Raw genomic sequence first — 21,569 nt, 5'->3', positions numbered from 1 at the left:
TCTATATGGACTATCAGTTAACAGGAAATTTAGGGAGTAGGGGAACAGTTAAACAATACTCTGAGGAAGCAATCACGGTAATATAGAATGTAAGGTTTTAAGAAAAACAAATGACTATTTTCTTTGACAAATCATGGCATGAATAAAACAGAGAGGAAGTGTGAAAAAAAGTATAAAAAATAAAGATGATCAGTTTCACAACTGAATATAATTTAGAAATTCATATAAAAGGCATACATTTTAAAATCTCCATATATACAGAAATTAAAGATAAACTATTCATTGCTAGGATATTTTAGCTAAAAATATCAGCTATTTAGAAATAAATGATAGTGAAATTATTGTGTACCAAAAGGTCTGGGAAGTCAGTAAATCAAGAGACCAATTTAAAATGATAGGAGCAGGGGCGCCTGGGTGGCTCAGCCGGTTAAGCATCCGACTTCGGCTAAGGTTATGATCTCACGGTCCCTGAGTTCGATCCCTGCGTCGGGCTCTGTGCTGACAGCTCAGAACCTGGACCCCATTTCAGATTCTGTGTCTCCCTCTCTCTCTCTGCCCCTCCCCTGTTCATGCTCTGTCTCTCTCTGTCTCAAAAATAAATAAACGTTAAAAAAAAAGATTTAAAATGATAGGAGCAGATTAAGTACAATAAAGTAAATCACTTGTCCTTACAATTCAAATCAAGTAAAAGGAAGGAGGTAATGAATACAAGAATGAGTTAGATTATGATGGTTATGATAAGTAAACAGTACGGAGAATTCACAAAGCAACAGGTTGGTTCTTTTGAAAGGCTGACAAAACAAACAAACACTTGGCAAAATTTGTGAAAGAGAAAACGTTAGAAGGCACAGATAAATATTTTTAGGCATTATAAGGGGACACATATAGAGATACAGAAATGAAATAGTTTAGGAGGCTAAAAGAAAATTGATAATTTTAGTGCAAACAAATTTGAAAGTGTTGACGTTTTGTTAAGAGAAATGTTTAGGGTAAGGCAGCTTATTCCAAGCTTGAATATTTCTAAAACCATGAAAATATTATTCTTTTTTAAAATTTTAACGTTTATTTATTTGAGAGAAAGAGAGAGAGAGGAGGAGGAGGGGCAGAGAGAGGGAGACAGAGGATCCAAAGCAGGTTCTACCCTCACAGCAGGGATGCGGGGCTCCAGCTCATGAAATGAACCATGAGATCAGGACCTGAGCCGAAATTGGTAGTCGGCTGCTTAACCATCTGAGCCACCCAGGCGCCCCGAAAATATTTTTTTAAACTCTTTCCATAAAGAGAAGCAGAGGACTTCAGGAAGATTTCTTTGAAAATTTCATGGTTATATTTTTCAATTTTATATAAGCCGTTTTGGAATATAGAAAAAGCATTTCTAAATACATTTCATAGGCTAGCTTAACATTGGCAAGGATAAAATTGCTATTAAAAACAGAGATAGTTTAATACTACATTGAATAAGCTTGATTTCACATTTCTGCCTCTTTATAACTATATGAAATATTATGGATTTGAAAAATACAATTGATACATAAAGCAAATCTACAATACAAATGATTAGCACAATAAGGTTAGTTAACAAATCCAGCAGGTCACATAATTACCATTTTATTGTTGTGGTGAGAACATTTCACTCTCTGTGATTTAAATATTTAATAATAAAATCTTAAAACAAACTTGACTAAATGCTAAACTTTGTTAATTATGATTTGTGCGTATTACTTTACACAAGCATTTAAAAACTAAATTAAAAAATTTAATTAAATTAAAAAAAATAAGAAAATGATTTTTTTCATGACATTTTATCGTAATTTTCCGCGAAAACGCTGTTCAATCCATGGCTTCATGCCTGTCACAAAACACACAAATGGCAAGTGCACTTGGAATGAAAACCAAAATTATAATGGGTGCACAAAGGTCCACACCTCTGGATTTAGCCTCTGCTTCTCTCTCCTCCCTTTCTTAAGCTCCTTGTCTTCTTCATCATTCTGCTCTTATCAAAATGGATTTTTTTTTGGTAACTTTTTTCGGTTTGTGTATAGTAGGTACACGATGTTACGTTTGCTTCAGGTATGGAAGCAGCCTAAATGTCCACCAATAGACAGATGGATAAGAAGACATGGTAGATATATATGGACATATACGATGGAATATCACACAGCCCTAAAAAAGGATGAGATTGTGCCATTTGTTGACAACATGGAAGGACCTGGAGAATATTCTGGTAAGTGAAATAAGTCAGGCTGAGAAAGACAAATACTATTGGATTTCACTCATATGTGGAATCTAAAACAGACGAATGAATGAACAAATAAAACGCAGAACCAGACCTATCAATACAAAGTGGCTTCCTTTAGAGTAACAGACTCTTCCAAATGCTGCTCACTTGCATGTTATTATTCCATTTGCCAAGAGTTCTGTCATCCTACTGGTTTGCCGAGAAACATCTTGGTCGCTCCACGGGTTTCACACTCAAACGCCATTTTTGCCTCGAAGCCTAGAAAGTCCGCTTCAAACTCAATTCTTCATATTCTGTATTTTGCAACAGTCAGCGCAGTACTAGGGGGAGTAATTCAATTTCTACCAAAATGTGCTGTATTAAAATGGTAGTGGCATTTTGAAATTTTGAGGGTGTATCTGTTGACCTTTCAACCCTTATTTTGAAAATGTTTCAATATAGTAAATTTCACGAACCCTCATATACCCTTCACCCAGTTTAGATTTATTTGATTTTCAAAATTGCTAAAAGCCTTCTTAGTGTAAATTTTTGTGTACATTTAATAAACTCATAGTTTGAAATTTAGTTCAACCCTGGGTTTCATCAACAGTTTATTAAATGTAAAAATGAATCTGTTCGTTACCCAAAATTTTGCAAAAATTAAACAAAACATTCTTATAGAAGATAAGTTTTTTAACTTATTGGCCTTTATTCCCCTGCAAGATTATTTTTGTGTCAGGTCATAGATGGAAAAATAATACAATAATTATTGGTGGAATTTTCTGCTGGAACTTTTTTCCACAGCACATTTGGCAAAAGGCTTCTGTGTGTTTGAATCTTTTATATTTTATACATCATCAGCTTTTACACAATCCTCTGCATGCAGATGTATGTGTTTGGAGTTAAACAGTTTTCTGTATAAGCTTTAAAATTTGATCCATAAACTGCACAGGTTCCATTCTGCATGTCAACCATGGTTAGTCTAGATTAGAGAGAAAGACAAATTATATTCATCACTTACTTTATGAATACATAAATATAAAAAAATGCAATACAATTTATTTAAAAATAAGTATTAAAGTAATATCATTTCAGGATGTTTTAGGACCATGCTTGGCATCTCTTAGTTAAAAGATAGGCAGAATATAGCCAACTCGGTTATAAAAGTAGAAGTTTCATTCTAGTATAGGTCACTATTTTGTCTACTTTGGAAATTTGTCATTTTAGGAAGTCTAGGCTCTCTTGGTATAGGTACCTGAGCGAAATGAAAGGTTTTTGAAAAAGTTTTGTGTTTATATTTATTTTAAAAAGTTTTATTTTTATTTTGAAAGAGAGACAGTGGGGAGGGGCAGAGAGCGGGGAAGACAGAGAATCCCAAGCAGGCTCCGAGCTGTCAGCACAAAGCCTAATGCAGGACTGGATCGCGCAAAAACATGAGATCGTGACTTGAGCTGAGATCAAGAGTCTAGCACTTAACTGAATGAGCCACCCAGGAGCCCTGAAATGAAATTTTTTAAATGTTTTTTTAAACAAATAAATGAGAAATGAAGTTAGAATTCAATGAGGTCAACAGATGTCATGTTTTATGCAAAAATAAACAATCTTCTTTAGATATGTGCAACTTTACCTGGTAAGGAAATAAAAATAAATTGTAAAATTCTTATATATTTTATGTGTGTATATATACATACATATGTATATTATATCATATATAATATACATATGTATGTATATATACATATATGTGTATATGTTTAGGTGTATATAAATATGTATATGTGTTTATAACATAAACTTAAACATATATATGTGCACGTGTGTGTGTGTGTAGGCATTCCATCTAGAGATAGTTCTATCTGTGTGTCTATTTTGCCTTGGAATCTGGTGATTGTTTTCTGCTAGGAACAGGTGAGAAATAGAAGGCTGAGCAAAGAGTGATGATGAATTGATGTGAATCAGAGCAATAAAAAAAAAGAAAGACTGTGGTCTGATAGTACGTATTTAAAAGGACAAGAGGAGATGGGGAGCCTGGGCGTCTCAGCCAGTTAAGTGACTGACTTTGGCTCCGGTCATGATCTCAAGGTTCATAGGTTCGAGGCCCGCATCGGGCTCTGTGCTGACAGCTCAGAGCCTGGAGCCTGCTTCAGATTCTACGACTCCCTGTCTCTCTACCCCGCCCCAGGCTCACATTCTGTCTCTCTCTTTCAAAAACAAACATTAAAAATTTTTGAAAAAAATAAAAAAAGGACAAGAGAAGAAACTCAGCCTATATAGAAACCACTACCTACTATAAGAGAAAAAACAATTAAGAAATTTTTAGTAACTGCTCTTAGTTGGTCTCAATCTTTGCACATTAGAGTTTCACTTTTAAATTGGACTTTGTTTTTCTATTCCTTTCAGCTTCTGTGTCTGTTTTCCCATACCATTCACATCGCATGTCCACCACAGCATAACTCTGGATTTTACTTGTTTAAAACCATCTCTCTGACTGAAGTGTGAAAGTCTTGATGGAGTTCTGTACTATTCATCCCTGTAGTTATCTCTGTATGGTTTCTGGAAATTGAGTAATGCTCAACAAATACTCATCACATGCACAAAATGAAACTTAATATGCTAGCTGTTTTGCTTTGGCTTCCAAAACAAACATTTGCACTTGCAGAGTGATAAATATTGAGGTAAGGTGATACAAAATTTTATTAGTATTTCCAGAGAATAAACTTTTTTTTTTTGCCAAAAATAAAATCCAGCCATACAGAAATGAGATCACCCCAGATCAATTCTAAGATAAACTGGGACATCCAAATTCTAAATATATAATGAATAGTCCCTGACAATGAATATAAGGGGACATTTGAAAGAAAAAGATGACAGTAAGAGGTCACTCATTGATCACTGCCAACTAAGCGTTAAAGAAGCAAAGTAAACTCCAAAATCAGTGAGAAGAGATTCTTTAAAGTCATTTAATGATAATTCTGGCTGTAGTGTAAGAAAGGGATTTATTTGACTCTCTACCACAATTACTCATTTTATAGTTTAAGTGAATTATTATACATTCTATGATTCTGTTCCTTACCCACAAAATTAGGTTAAAAATGACCTCTGTTAGATGCTTTTTAAGAGTCTTCAATGAGAAGATACATATAAAGTGCTTAAAACTGTCTTCCAGAAAGAACTGAATTAACCTGACATTAGCAAGGATGTTGTTGTGATGTTTTTGTTACTTACTCCAGAATTAGAGGTTCAAATAAGTAAAGTATACTTGAAGTAACGAATTAAAAACTTTTAGAGTCCAAAGAACTTCTGTTTCCTCTGTGATATCACGAGACTTAAGGGCAGCAGACCTGATAAACCACTTCGGTTTTATTTCTGAGATTTGTGCTAACATGGTGAAATTACTAAGCCAGGTATCCTAAGTGATAGAAGTGACCTTTTAAGAGAGCTACCCTAGCATTCATCCAAAAGAGTAAGCCTGTATTCATAAACTCTGTGAGCGCTAGGATGTTGTCACGTGGTCCTGCTATGCCCAGTTGAGCTGTATAATCAAGTGGTTAAAAGAGCAGGCTATAGAAATGGAATACATAGGACACTGGAGAGTCCACAAAGAGCCAGACGGCTGGAGTTCTCAGGACATAGGACTTGAGATGAGAGAGGTGAACGAATAAAGAGATCTGAGGATATGCAGAAGATCTCACTTGCGTATTTAAGAGTATTGATTAATGCATGTGTGTAAGAAAACTTTCCTAGCGCTTGCACAGGGTCTAAAATCGTGCCTGTCTTCACCAGCCATATTGCAAAACTTCACATTTCAAAAGGCTTTGGGTAGATTACGTAAAAGTGTCTTTGCTTGGTAGTGGGGCATAATTCATTGTAGACTGAGCATTCTAGTAATGCTGAAAAGCAAGGCCAAACCAGATCAAGCTGTTTCCAAGTAGCTTATTTGTGTCCTGGGGGAAAAAAAAGAGCTCATGAATAATTTTAGAGACAAAAAATATGTAGCACTAAACAAGGGTGGAATTCACAGTGTATGAAATTAAATAGAAAAGTAACTGTAAGCGAAGACACAAAATAATGTGACCATAAGGAGGAGAAAAATCCATCGATTAAAATTGACCCAGAACGAACACAGATGTTAGAATGAACAGACAAGGATATTGTGATAGGTTTTTGGTTTTTTTTTTTTTAATTTTTTTTTTCAACGTTTATTTATTTTTGGGACAGAGAGAGACAGAGCATGAACGGGGGAGGGGCAGAGAGAGAGGGAGACACAGAATCGGAAACAGGCTCCAGGCTCTGAGCCATCAGCCCAGAGCCCGACGCGGGGCTCGAACTCACGGACCGTGAGATCGTGACCTGGCTGAAGTCGGAAGCTTAACCGACTGCACCACCCAGGCGCCCCGGTTTTTGGTTTTTTTTAATGCTTATTCACTTTTGAAAGACGGAGAGAGACGGAGCACGAGCAGGGGAGGGGCAGAGAAAGAGGGAGGCACAGAATCTGAATCAAGTTCCAGGCTCTGAGCTGACAGCAGAGAGCCCAATGCGAGGCTTGAACTACAAACAGTGAGATCATGACCTGAGCTGACGTCGGACCCTCAACCGACTGAGCCACCCAGGCGCCCCAGATATCATGACAGTTTTGATGACTGAATTCCATATACTCAAAAAAGTTAAAAGAAATACATGGAAGATTCATGAAATAGCAGCCAAGTCAAACTTCCGAAATGAAAAGGTCAGTGTCTGAGATGAACTATACACTTGAAAGGGTAGTGAAAATTAGATATTGCAGGAAAAAAGATTAAAAAAATTGAATTCGGGACAATAGAGAATATCCACAATGAAACACAAAGAAAACAAGTGAAAAGAACACCAGTTCATCACAATTCTAACTTGCTTAATGGATCTGTAATTGTCCTGTGTCTGGGGAAGAGAAAAGAGAAATGAAGAAGGGGAAACACTTGAAGAAATAATGGTAGTTAAATTTTCTAATTGTGCTTGAAAATTATAAACCCACAGATCCGAGAGCCTCAACAAAACGCGAGCACAAGAAATATGAAAAAACTAATCCAAGGCATATTACGGACAAATTCCTCAAACCCTGTTTTAAAGAAAAATCATTAAAGCAGTAAGAAGGAGGGAAAATGATGTATTATGGGCTGACTAAATGGATTAAAAACAAGATACAACAATATGCTGCCTGCAAGAGACGTACTTTAGCTTTGAGGACACACATAGGCCAAAAGTGAACAGATGGAGAGTCATATTCCATGCAAATGATAACCAAAACAGAGCAGGTGTGGCTATAGTTATGGCAGACAAAATAGACTTTAAGTCAAAATCAGTCACACAAGACAAAGGAGGTCACTATGTTGTAGCAAAGGGGTCAATTAATCAAGGGGATAAAACAAGTTTAAATAACGGACCGTAACAAGTGTCGCCCATAATGCAGAGCAACTGGAACTCTCACACCCTGCTAGTGGGAGGGTAAAATGGCACAGTCATTTTGGGTAGTAGTTTGGCAGTTTCTTAAAAGGTCAAAGGCATACCTATTATCCAACCATTCCACTCCTAGATATTTATGTAAGAGAAAAGAAAGCCTATGGTCATACAAAGACTTGTACACAAATATTCATAGCAAGTGGCTTTGTTGTTCATGGTCAACAACTGGAAGTTACCCAAATATCCATCAGCAGGCGAAAGGATAGACAAATTGAACTACACCCATAAATAAGATACCTCTCAAGAATAAAAAGAAATTAGTTCTTAATACATGCTTTGAGGTGGCTGGATCTCAAAATAATTATGCCGAGTGAAAAAGCCAGACATAACAGCAGTGCCTCCATTGATACTAAGTTCTATAAATTGCAGACTAATCTATAGTGACAGAAAGCAGACTAGTTGCCTGGGGACGGAAAGAGGTAGGTAGAAAGGGGGAGAAAGGAGGCGCGTCTGGGTGGCTCAGTCAGTTAACCGTTCGACTCTTGATTTGGGCTCAGGTCGTGATCTCATGGTTCGTGAGATGGAGTGCCAGTCTGAGCTCTCGACTGACAGCACAGAGCCTGCTTCGGATTCTCTCCCTCCTTCTCTCTCTGCCTCTGCTCTGTTTACGTGTGTGCTCTCTCTGTCTTACACACAATAAATAAATAAACATTAAAAAAAAGAAAGGAGTAGGAAGGAAAGATTACAAGGGTGCAAAGGAAAGTTTGGCAGGTGATAAATGTTGATTATCTTGATGTTATTAACGGTTTTGTGGATGTATACATTTCTCAGAATTTATCAAATTGCACATTTCAAATATATGCAGTTTCTTGAATATAATTGTATCTCAACAATTCAGGTGAAACCTGAAAGAATGAATATATGTGATACTTAACCTCTCTGCTTTAGTCTCCTTATCTGTAAACAGGGTGTAGTATTAGACTTACCTTGCACTGCACTTGGCACATTGCAATTAATGTTACTCATTGTTGTGGTATTGGCTGCTCTTCCTAAATTTAGGCCCTCAGAGCTTTCTGCTGAAACTATTAGAATATGGGAGCATCCTGGGATTGTGTGAGGTAACGTGATCGTTGAAAGACCACAGGGCTAGTTTAGGGACAAACCCCCGAAGAGACAAACCCCCGATTGGTATAAACTTACTGGTCGGGTAAGAGAATGCTGCCATCTTCCCATTGCCATGATCCATTTGGTGGCGTTTGTATTAGTCCCATCCAATGATAAGACTTCACCAATTTTAGGAAATCCTGGTTGAAACCACAAATAGAACCAGTGCTAAGACTTTTAGTTAATTCAAGGCCATAATCATGTAATCATTTTTTTCCTCACACTCGGGGAAATGGATTCTGTCCTCTAGCCTAATTCTGACTTAAACAACACCATACCTAATACCTACAAAATGCTTTCTTATTTTTAATGCAGAAAGACTTAGGGTAGACATATCTGGGTTAGTGCCCCTCTTATGTTTCAGGTAATGGTCCAGTGATTAGGAGTAAATAGAGGAAGGGAAGTTAAAATAAATACTCAACCTGGTGTTCTCTGCTGTATATCTTCAAGAGACTGGAATTTTGAGACACACAAGAGGCTTGGCTTTGGTACCAGCTTTTGCTTTCATTAAAAAATTGGTAGCAGGTATTTCTATAACATATCCAGTTTTTAGGACATGGGCCACAATAACTTTCTAGAAAGGGAGAATATGTTATTAATTCTGTACAGGTCTGAGCATTATAGCAGATTCTGCCTAGACAAATTAAATACCTTTTATTCCAACTCTAACATTTCAGATGAGCCAATCTGATCATCTCCAATGACATGGCCCCACACATTTGTATATATACACAGATGCCAAAGACTAAGTATTTTCTGCTTTTTACGAGCACTCCTTCATTGTTAAAAGATGAACAAATAAAATAAAAATGTTGGAACGCTACAGATTACGGACAAGAATTCATCATTTTCTTATACACGCTCTTGTTAACACTGTGGGATACATGCCTATACCCAGTTATACAGAGATACATGTAATTTGTGCTTCAAAATATTAGAAGACTTTCACTTACCTTGTAAAGGAAGTGGAGCTTCTTGGTGGAATAATGCTATTAAAATAATCATTGAGAGGATTAAGAGGTACAAACTTCCAGTTGTAAAATAAGTATGTTATAAAGATGACAAGTAGAACACAGGGAGGATAGTCAATAATATTGTAATGACCTTGTATAGTGACAGATGGAGATTATGCTCTCCGCAGTGGGCATTGAATAATGTATACAAGAATCGAATTACTACCTTGTACACCTAAAACCTTGTATGTAAGACATATTTCAATAACAAAAAAACCATAATTAGTAAAAGGGTTTGTGTTGTTAGTAACTTACAGTTCTAGCAGAAGTAGTTGACAAATTTCTAGACGGATAGCAAAAATATAAGGACACGTCCAGTATTATTAGTTTTTGTTGCTGTGCATCTGAATGCTAATCAAAGTAATGCATTGCAACCATTAGGTCAAGAACGCTCTATGTAGGCCAATGGGCACATGAAAAGATGCTCAACCTCAGTCCTCATTAGGGAAACACAAATCAAAACCACACTGAGATACCACCTCACGCTGGTCAGAGTGGCTAAAATGAACAAATCAGGAGACTATAGATGCTGGTGAGGATATGGAGAAATGGGAACCCTCTTGCACTGTTGGTGGGAATGCAAACTGGTGCAGCCACTCTGGAAAACAGTGTGGAGGTTCCTCAAAAAATTAAAAATAGATCTACCCTATGACCCAGCAATAGCACTGCTAGGAGTTTACCCAAGGGAGACAGGAGTACTGATGCATAGGGGCACTTGTACCCCAATGTTTATAGCAGCACTTTCAACAATAGCCAAATTATGGAAAGAGCCTAAGTGTCCATCAACTGATGAATGGATAAAGAAGTTGTGGTTTATATATACAATGGAATACTACTTGGCAATGAGAAAGAATGAAATCTGGCCTTTTGTAGCAACGTGGATGGAACTGGAGAGTGTTACACTAAGTGAAATAAGTCATACAGAGAAAGACAGATACCATATGTTTTCACTCTTATGTGGATCCTGAGAAACTTAACAGAAGACCATGGGGGAGGGGAAGGAAAAAAAGAGAGAGAGAGAGAGAGAGAGAGAGAGAGAGGCAAACCATAAGAGACTCTTAAAAAATGAGAATAAATTGAGGGTTGATGGGGGGGTAGGAGGGAGGGGAAAGTGGGTGATGGGCACTGAGGAGGGCACCTGTTGGGATAAGCACTGGGTGTTGTATGGAAACCAATTTGACAATAAATTTTCATATAAAAAAAAAAAGAATGCTCTATCTACTTCTCTACTGTCACTTACAATGTATGATTATGGCACCGCATATCATTACCATAATAATGAAGTGGATCCCCAGAGCTATAGCAATGGAATGTACTAGGAAAAATGGAGATGCTGTAAGAAACAAAAGAAAACAAACAAGCAAACAAACAAACAAAAAAAGAGTGAGAAAGATGAGAAAATAAGGATTAAACATTTTTGGTATGCTCATTTTAATATAAACATTAGATGATTTTTTTTAATAGGAGGGGTGGTATCAGTACTTTTACCCTAATTATTTTTCTCAGAACAAGTAACATAGGTACTTTGCAAATGATTAAAAAAAGAGAGACTATAGAAATGCATACATATTCCCTCCTGCTTCTCCACAAAAGTCCCCCAGTTTCCTCCTTAGTATAAATCATGGTTATAATTTTTAAACTTTTTCATGTAGATACAATAACAAATACAGACAGTTCCTTTCAATCCCTTTTTAAAAACACACCTTTAAGAAACTGCGCAAAATATCCCGTGAGTTTTTTTCACTTAAGGAAATATCTTGGAGATTATTCCACATCATGTCTTGTAAAGTTGTCAAATTTTTATACATAGCTTCTTGCATTGTCTTTCATTGGTATATGGACAAAAATCTCCTGACAGTTTTTAATTTTTTTCCCCATGTGTATTTAAATTGTTTCTTAGTTTTGCTATTAGATATCAGAAGATGAATACATTTTTACATAATTGCACATCTTTTTGAGTTCCTCTCTGGGAGAAGTCCCCCATATGATTTCACTCATATGTGGAATTTAAGAAACAAAATAAATGAACATAGAGGGGAAAAAAGAAACACACCAAGAATCAGACTCTTAACTACAGAGAATAAACTGATAGTTACCAGAGGGGAGACGGGTGAGGACGTGCTAAATAGGTAATGGGGATTAAGGAACACACTTGTGATGAGCACTGAATATTGCATGGAAGCGATGAATCCCTAAATTCCAAACTGGAAACTAATATTGCACTCTATGTTAATTAACTGGAATTTAGATGAAAACTTGAAAAGAAACTCAAGAAACTACAGTCTCAATTATGTTAAGTCAGTTAACTACAGTCATTATTATGTTAATGATAATCTCATCATTTGCAGAGCATGAAAAAAATCCCAAACTGAACAGTTTCTGCGTAACTGTATTATATATTCCAATAGTATAGTAGAGTGAATTTCATTTCTGCTTTCCTCCTGAAGGTAAACTAAACTGAATGTTTGCCACTGATCTAATCATACGGATTCCGCAATTCCCCTCAACATACCGAGAGCAGACAAATAGATGCGACGTGGAACTTACGGTTTTCTCTATATTTGCTTGTGTTTAATACACGCCTTCTCTTTGGTCGTGTGGAAATACCATGATATACCAGCTCAGAGTTGGAATTACGGACTGCGTCCATGGCTAGACGAAAACAATTCAGGCCAATAGGAGTCATAGCCTTTCTGCCACTTGGGTCACACATTTTCACAACTTCACTTGCCATTCTATTCATGTCCCTTTTCAATAACATCAAGTTACTTTTGTTTTATACTACTTCACGATTATGATTTTTGTGCTTTTAAGATGATTAAAATTAGATTTATTCTATGGCAAAATCTCTCTAGCAAGATCTTCCGTTCTATTAAAATAAGTCAATTCTTAACGTGCAATGAAATGAAACATTATAACAATGACAGTGTAGGAGTGCCTGGGAGTCAGTTAAGTGTCCGACTCTTGGTTTTGGCTCAGATAATGATCTCACATTTCGTTAGGGGCACAGAGCCAGCTTGGGATTGTCTCTCGCTTTCTTCTCACCCTTCCCCACTCACTTACACGTGCACTCTCTCTCTCTCTCAAAATAAATACATAAATTAAAAAAATTAAAATAAAATAAAGACAGTGTATAATAAGAAAGACAGGGACCTAAAGAGGTAGATATGTGTTTAACTCATGGAGCCACATTTGCTAAGTTAACAACTTGAAAGAAAGGAAGAAAGAAAGAAAGAAAGAAAGAAGAAGGAAGGAAGGAAGCAAGGAAGGAAGGAAGGAAGAAGAAATGATAAGAAAAAAGAGAAAAGGAAAGAACAAAGGACATCAGTACAATTAGTTATGGGTATTTTAAAAAGTGAAATTAAATAATATGCATTTAGTATCAATAATGTTCATCATGTAGTAAACACTTACTAAATGCCTAGTTTTTGTTTAAAGTGAGGGATATACAATGAATAATATAATAAGGCATAACATTTTAAGATAAAGACACATAAAAGAATCTTGTCCCTGAACAAAACAAATAAAAAATCATTTTGCTCTCTTCCTGAGATAGCAATCATTACCTTTTACAAATGGAATGTTAATACTAATTATCTTTTATACTTAAAATTATACTGAAGCATTTTTTGTACATACCATATGTAATTTAATTATCAAACATGTGAAGAGGGTAGGTAGTATTTTGTGGATGAAGAAATTGAATGTTACAGGTGGCCAAAATCATATTGCTTATTTAATATAATGCTAGAAATAGAAATCTACTAAGGTCAATGTAGCGTGTTTTATATCTCTACTCGATAGAAAAAGGAAACTTAAGTGCGTAGAGGCTGTGGATTGCCCTCAGATCTCAAAGCTAGAGACTGGTGAAAGTCTGTGGAACATTCTTCCAGCTCTAAATCATTATGCTGTCACTATTTCAGGCTGCCTCAGATTGTGAAAGATTTTACTTTAGGTAGTTAATAAAAAAAGAAAAAGGAGGAAAAAATCTTTCAAGTTTTTGAAACTTTATTTAAAATATAACATGAACATAATATGAAATGGACATAAGTGAATCAGAGTAATTTGCTTTCTTCTTTTTAGTGTTCATTTATTTATTTTGAGAGACAGAAGATGAGGAGAGGAGAGGTAGAGAGAGAGAAGCAGAGACAGAATCCCAACCAGGCTCTGCACAGTCAACATAGAGACTGATGTGGGGTCGAATTCAAGAACTGTGAAATCATGACCTGAACCAAAACCAAGAGTCAGCCGCTTAACTGAATGAGCCACCCAGGCACCCCTGGAGTAATTTGCTTTCTTATGCCTTGTGTGCTTGTATCAAATTCTAGGTATCTTAGCAATTACAGAGGGGCACCTGGGTGGCTCAGTCAGTCAAGCGACCCACTCCAGCTCAGGGCATGGTCTTGCGGTTCATGAGTTCGAGCCGCACGTCCAGCTCTGTGCTGATAGCCCAGAGCCTGGAGCCTGCTTCAGATTCTGTGTCTCCTTCTCTCTCTACACCTCCATTGTTCGTGCTCTCTCTATTTCTTTCAAAAATAAACATTAAAAAAATTATTAAAAAACTATATACAAGTCAGGGTGCCTGGGTGATTAAGTCGGTTAAATCTCTGGCTCTTGACTTCAGCTCATGTCATGATCTCATGGTTTGTGGGTTTGAGGCCCATGTCAGGCTCTGCGCTGACAGTACAGAGTCTGCTTGGGATCCTCTCTCTCTCCTCTCTCTCTCTGTCCCTGGTATACTCTCTCACTCTCTCTCATAATAAATAAATAAACTTAAAAAAAATTATACACAAACCAAACTGCACATTTAAGTGGTAAGTACATACCCATGCTGTGACAAGCCCACCGATCTCGGACCAGATTCATTGTATAATTATGACTGTTTCTTTATGCCAGTGGTGATCAAAAAAACTTCGTTTTACAAAGGAATCCTGAATAAAATAAAATTGGGCGTTTTTTCTTGTTTTCTTTCCTTAGGGTGAGATGACATATCTTCATTAGGAAAATGAGAACATAACAGTATTTTTACCGTTCATATATATAAAGGGAAAAAAATGAAAATAAGAGTTCATACAAAGCCAGGTAAATAAACCAAGTAAAATTAATTTTTTAAACTTCTCTTGCTTACAAAATAATAAATAATTATTTCAAAAAAATAACAGGCGTTTTAATTCACCTACATTAAGATACGTAATCAGAAATATTTTTTATCACTGATATCGAATGACAACACACATAATTTTCTTTTTTTTTTAATTTTTTTTAAAGTTTATTGATTTTTGACAGAGACAGAGTGCGAGCATGAGCTGAGGAGGTGCAGAGAGAGAGACGGAGACACAGAATCCGAAGCAGGCTCCAGGCTCCAAGCTGTCAGCACAGAGCCTGACACGGGGCTTGAACTCACGAACTGTGAGATCATGACCTGGGCTGAAGTCAGACGCTTAACCGACTGAGCCACCCAGGTGCCCCAACACACATAATTTTCTATGTATAGTTATTTTATGTTGTTAATTCAACATGAATTCAACTTCTGTCCATATCATCACCACCACCATCATCATCACCTATAAGTTGTCATCACCATCATTAGCAAAAATAATCTCATATTTATATAGTAACATCTTACAATGTCTAGAAGAACTCTTAGGGAAAAAATGGCTATTTAATAACTATATATCATGCTTAGGTTAAAAAAAAAAAGCCATTTCATATTTGATCACAGTAGTTGGAAGTAACAACATGTTTTTCATTTGCAAATAAAGCTGTGTATCACAGAAGGTTACGTGCCCGGCACCAGCCCAAAAAACTCAGGTGTGAGAATTCAAGTTGAAATTCCATTCTTTAATCCCAAAAGTAGATTCATTCTTGGAGTTTTGTTTGATGATACCACTCCGTCAAACACTCCATGTTTCTTTATAGCAACACCATAACTTACTCTTCAGTAAGTTTCTCCTATCTACTCGTCATTGAATACAGGAAAAAAGAGTATATACCTCAGAAGTAAGAAGCATTCTTTACCCTCCACAATTCTATTCAAACAGATAAAAAGCAGTTATAATTCCCTTATTGTGTAAATCGTTTTGGAAACTTTCTTGAGTTTGAAATCTCAAGAATTTCTCATTTCTGGACTAATCGTTGTCAGAAACAAAAACACACACAGAAACACACCTGATCCAAGAAGGAAGATCTTGATTCTTGTGGATAAAAGCCTCCTAGACAACTGAAAAATTGCGACATGTCCTCGGTTACCAATTTAGAATGAAAACTAGAGATGTAACCTTTGATCCCTGAAGGAGATATGATAGATGTTATTTTAATCTCACCTTGTGAAAAAACACAAAACAACCACAGTATTTCCGCCTTATCACAGCACAGAAAATTCTGCTAACAGATGAAATAAATGTGAGGTGTGAACACGATTTTATGACTTAAAATGATTAATCCAGTGACAAGAAGTTTCCCAGAGTTAAGAGAGTTATGATGGGATTACATAATCTCTTTCTGAATTAAAAGTGAAAAATTGTTCTAAAATATGGCTGCAAGTACTGTGTGAAAACAAATAAGAAAATTAAATTAACTTCTTAATCATCCTGTGTACATGCTGTTACAAATTTGAATGGAACCAAGTATGCGACGTATTTCATGTAAATTGGAACTATAGAAAGATATCTTTCATAGATATATGTATAAGTATATGCACACACATAAATGCATACATGTGAATAGACATACATGTGTACATACATAACCTTTTAATTATAAAAATATAAAGTGTTTACAAAGTAAAAATTCTATGATGAACCATCATATGCCTAGCTCAAACAATTATCAATTTGTAGCCAATATGACTTCATTTATGATATACGTGGTGTCTCAGATCCATCTCTGTTCCTATTAAATAAGTCCTTTTCTCTATTTTCCTTCAACGTCACTCATTATATTACTGTCTATTATTCAGAACAATAGCACCAAATCGTATGCCAGAATAGCAACACAAAAAATCAACTAATGTCTTAGTATTCTGGTTTTTAGCTACTCATAATTTTCATTACATTAAGAAATGATAAAAGGAACTGTCACAGCCAAAAGGAGCTTAAAGAGACGTAATGACTAAATGTAATATGGTATCCTGGCTGGGCTAACTGAAACAGAAAAGAAGATATTAGGTAAAAACTAAGGAAACCTGAAAAAAAGTATGTTCTTTATTTAAAAAATGTCGATATCAGTTCATTCATTGTGACAAATGGGTCATAATGTCAGCTGTTACTACAGGAAACTGGAGATGGGGTATATGGAAACTCTACTATATTTGCAATTTTTCTATAAATTTAAGACTATTCTAAAATAAAGGGTTTAGGGGCGCCTGGGTGGCACAGTCGGTTAAGCGTCCGACTTCAGCCAGGTCACGATCTCGCGGTCCGGGAGTTCGAGCCCCACGTCGGGCTCTGGGCTGATGGCTCAGAGCCTGGAGCCTATTTCCGATTCTGTGTCTCCCTCTCTCTCTGCCCCTCCCCCGTTCATGCTCTGTCTCTCTCTGTCCCAAAAATAAATAAATGTTGAAAAAAAAATTAAAAAAAAAATGAAGGGTTTATTTAAAAGCAAGTACTGGGGCTTCTTTATAATGTTATAATAGTAGTTATTATTTCATTAGTATAATACACATGGGACGCTTTAAATGAACAAAAAGACACTGGAGAGAAATATCTGAAAAAGCAGTCACTCCCATTAACTCTTCACTGAACATGAGCTCATGAAAACAAACTTCATTCAGTGCATCTAAGTCCATTCAATCAGAGATCATGATTAGGCAATAGTCTTTAGCTAATAAAACAATTGGACGTTGTAAGAAGCTATGTACAATATGTATCACATACAATTAACATACACAAGCACTGATTCCACAAAATTTGATAAAGCTAGAAAAAATAATGAAATCAGTAGGTTATTTGAAATCTTCCCATATGGTCAACACAAATGCCAAATAGTTTTACAGGAGAGAAATCATAAACTTTCAAGAAAAAGGCATTATAACTTACACAAACTCTTCTAGATGGTGTGGACAAAAGGAATAGTTGTTATTTCTTTCACTACAAGTGGAATTATCTTGGTGCCTAAATTAGGTGAGAATATGATAAGAAAGGAAAAAGAAAAGTCAATCTCATTTATGAAAATTGCTGCAAAATCCTAAAACAACACTAAACCAAAACAAACAGTGTATAATACTCATATAGTTGATCAAATTGAGTTTATTTCAGGAGTGTAATAGTTTTCCTTTGAAAGAAAAATCATTAAATGTAATTTGCTATAAACAATAGATTAAAGAAATAGAATATGATTACATCAAGGTGGAAAGCACATTTGCTGTAATTCAACACCTTTTCATGATAAAAACAATCATTAGCAGACATATGAGAGGATTTATATCAATATCGTTCTTAACTTTGAGATATTAATAGTCTTTTGGAAAATCATAAAACAAAGCAGTCTCTAACATCCCTTCTTTTCAATGTTATTGTGGAGATTTTTCAGCACATTTACGACCACCATAGGAAATTAAACAGATAAGGCCTTAAATTTATTTATTTTTTTTTTTTTCTGATGATATATTTATTGTCAGGGAGGAAGATCTTCCTCTGCTATGGTCCTTCTAGTTGAACTTAGAATCAAATTGACATGAGACAGACTAACAGGAGAAAATCAAATTTAATAGGCGTCGGTATGGGAAATCCACACAGATATGAAATTCCAAAGGCAATCAGGCAACATAAAGCTCATATGAAGTTAAGGAGAAGGGGAGGGCCTGAGGATACAAAAGGAAGAAAGCTCCTTAGCAAGAAGGTAAAAGGAGATGTTGGGAATAACAACAACAAAGGCTGCCCTGTTATGCAGTTAAGTTCCTTAAGTAAAGGGGAGTCTCTGTTAATAGCTCGCTCCTTTCCAAAGTAAATGGATGCTAAGCACATACTCCTCATCTGTCACCTTGGAACATTTATTGAAGATTTGCTGAACAGCAGTGATCATGTGGTGACATGTAAAATTCAAAAGGATGTGACATAATCTTCAGAAAACATACTTTCTAATAAATGAAATTAAACTCACAAAAATGTATACAGAAATGCTCATCTGACTACAAAAATATACGTATCGGCTTCATATGGACATTATTTATCTGGCCTCTTAAAACTATTGGAGAAAGAAAGTACCAGTGCTTTGCAAACAGCCTGGGTTCAAGTCATTTAAGAGCACCCATCACCACTTCAACAAACTACTGGGAAATTACTTTTGTTAAATGAGAATAACCATCCTCCAAGCCCCAGTCCACTGGTCTTGACGTACATGGCCGAGCGTGTATTAAGCTCTTCCTGTGTATCCTAAGCGGAGGAGGTGTTGAGCCACAGTGCAACTTTGTGGTGAGAAACTGTCCTCTCGGCAGGATGCTTACCTCAAGATGTGACACTGAACCTGGATGTGGTCAGAGGTATTTACTGGGCAGTTGCCCAGAAATGAAAGTATAAGGTATGTGGTCAGGACCAGATGGAACTTTTGTAGTCTTGACTTTCCTGTAAATATTTTTGAACTGATCAGAGACAGGTCCAAAAGAAAAATTCTAAAGTCAACAAAAACAAGAAAGAAAATCAAACAAGACAGAGAAAGAGAGCTGAGTCTGGATGCTAATGGACATACCGAAGTAAAAATATCTGAAATATAGAGAACACGCTGATGGTTACCAGAGGGAAGGTGGCTGGAGGGATGGGTGAAATAGGTGAAGAAGGTTAAGAATACGCTCATCATGATGAGCACTGAGTAATATAAAGAATTGTTGAATCACTCACTATATTGTACACTTGATACTAACATAACACTGTGTGTTAACAATACTGAAAGATTTTTTTTAATTAAAAAAATGTTTATTTTTGAGAGTGAGAGAGAGAGACAGAATGAGAGCAGGGGAGGGACAGAGAGAGGGGGAGACCCAGAATCCGAAGCAAGCTCCAGGCTCTGAGCTGTCAGCACAGAGCCCGATGCGGGGCTGCAACGCACAAGCTGCCAGATCATGACTTGAGCGGAAGTTGGATGCTTAACCAACTGAACCACCATGTGCCCCTGCCTTATGGGATTTCTATTCTTCCTGCAGGTGGTCATAACGTAGTACACGAGTCTCTTCGGCACACTTAGCATACACTCTGGTATCTTCTATGCCTCAAATCACATTCCTGAGTGCTTTTCTCTTAGAGTCATACCAACAAGACCAAATCTATTGATTTTTATTTTGTTAAGTTTCAAAAAAAGCCCACATAGCCTAGATCATCTTGAGGTAGAATTAGATAATTTCATTAAAGTCTGTAAATTCTTACCCTGACATTAGTCCTAAGCATCCAAATACCCTGTGACCTCTTACCTTTAAGCTAATCTTCTATCTCTTAGTCCTGATTTTTGCTATACTTGCCCTAAAAATGACTTAATTTGTACTTCAACTTTTACTTTAATTTTGCCTTATAATTTAATTTGATATTTAATTTAATTTTCTGTGAATGCCATTGCATTTGCTTTTACTATTGTAAGTAATTTCACAAAATATTTTCCTGTATTTATTTTATGTTGTTTTTAAGGTCTGGTAAACAACTAGCTATTTCACAAAAATTTTTTCCTATGATTTAAAGGGACAGTAAGTTATGAAGTAGCCATATATGCTAACTGTGTTCAACTTGATCCAACACAGGAGTAATATTTTTTAAGTTTATTTTTTTCATTTTGAGAGAGAGAATGGAAGCAGGGAAGAGAGAGAGAGAGAGATTGAATCCCAAGCAGGGATTCCCAAGAATCCCAAACAACTGACAATGTGGAGCCCAATGTGGGGCTCAAACTCATGAACCACGAGACCATGACCTGAGCCAAAACCACAAGAGTCAGACTCTTTACCGACTGAGCCACGCAGGTGCCCCCACAGGAGTAATATTTTTAAGTGGAAAAGCGTATTTGTTCATTTATTATTTTTATATTCAAGTATTTTATAGTCAAATAGTGCCTGTATTACAATGTTCTCGTGGCATAACTATGCCTTTGCTTCGGAAAAGCATATGGAGATCTTGTGTGAAAGGGTATGTGGAGTTATTTCTAGAGAATGTATTGTAAGTCCTGGAGGGTGAATGGGACAATAGCGGAAACGTCAGCAATGTTCTGGTCTCCAGGCTGTCAAACGCGATAGCATTATGAGACACAGAGCCCCATGACCCCCAGAGGACAGTGAAGATACAAAACCTGCTGTAACTCCCTGACACTCCTTGAAAGGAACAGGTACTTCCTGCATGCCTTCACATAGCCACCAGGTGTATGTCTGGTTAATGTCTGAAGACCCTTTGTGTTCTTTTTCCATGCTTTGATATTCTTTGATACATATAGCTAATAAAATATGAAATAAAGGCTATGTGCATTCTACTGTTGCTGTTGCTCTCTCACAGAGGCAGCCCTGCACATCCGCTCAGTCTGGTGTCTGAAAACTTCTTCTTTAGTGGGCGGCAACAAAGATGCATGTGTATATATACATACATACATATATATAATATTACATATATATAATATATACTATATATAATATTACATATATACATATATACATATATACATATATACACACATATATACTATATATAATATTACATTAAAATAAATATGTATATAAAATATATTAAAAAGGCATATATACATATGCATATTTGGGGGATTCTATACTAAAGTAGCAA

General features: G+C 36.2%; 1 protein-coding gene across 2 annotated transcripts; it reads right to left on the bottom strand.

The window, feature by feature from the left end:
• Positions 1 to 1,304: 1,304 nt before the first annotated feature.
• KLRK1 (killer cell lectin like receptor K1) lies at positions 1,305 to 16,092 on the bottom strand. 2 transcript variants are annotated; one of them, XM_040488937.1, is made up of 8 exons: positions 15,997 to 16,092; positions 14,655 to 14,759; positions 12,376 to 12,480; positions 11,069 to 11,161; positions 9,769 to 9,804; positions 9,238 to 9,389; positions 8,852 to 8,955; positions 1,305 to 3,200 (listed from the first exon to the last, which is right to left on the bottom strand). In XM_040488937.1, the coding sequence occupies exons 2-8, from the start codon at positions 14,692 to 14,694 to the stop codon at positions 3,083 to 3,085; spliced, it is 648 nt and encodes a 215-aa protein (XP_040344871.1). In that variant the 5' UTR covers positions 14,695 to 14,759; positions 15,997 to 16,092; the 3' UTR covers positions 1,305 to 3,082. The 2 variants fall into 2 exon arrangements, with proteins under 2 accessions (XP_040344871.1, XP_040344872.1); XM_040488938.1 differs by lacking the exon at positions 11,069 to 11,161.
• Positions 16,093 to 21,569: the final 5,477 nt, after the last annotated feature.

This window comes from Herpailurus yagouaroundi, unplaced genomic scaffold (assembly GCF_014898765.1).
Source record: "Herpailurus yagouaroundi ecotype Mexico unplaced genomic scaffold, PumYag 166, whole genome shotgun sequence".
In the NCBI taxonomy this organism is placed as follows: Eukaryota; Metazoa; Chordata; class Mammalia; order Carnivora; family Felidae; genus Herpailurus; species Herpailurus yagouaroundi.
This window is presented reverse-complemented; position numbering and strand designations above follow the sequence as displayed.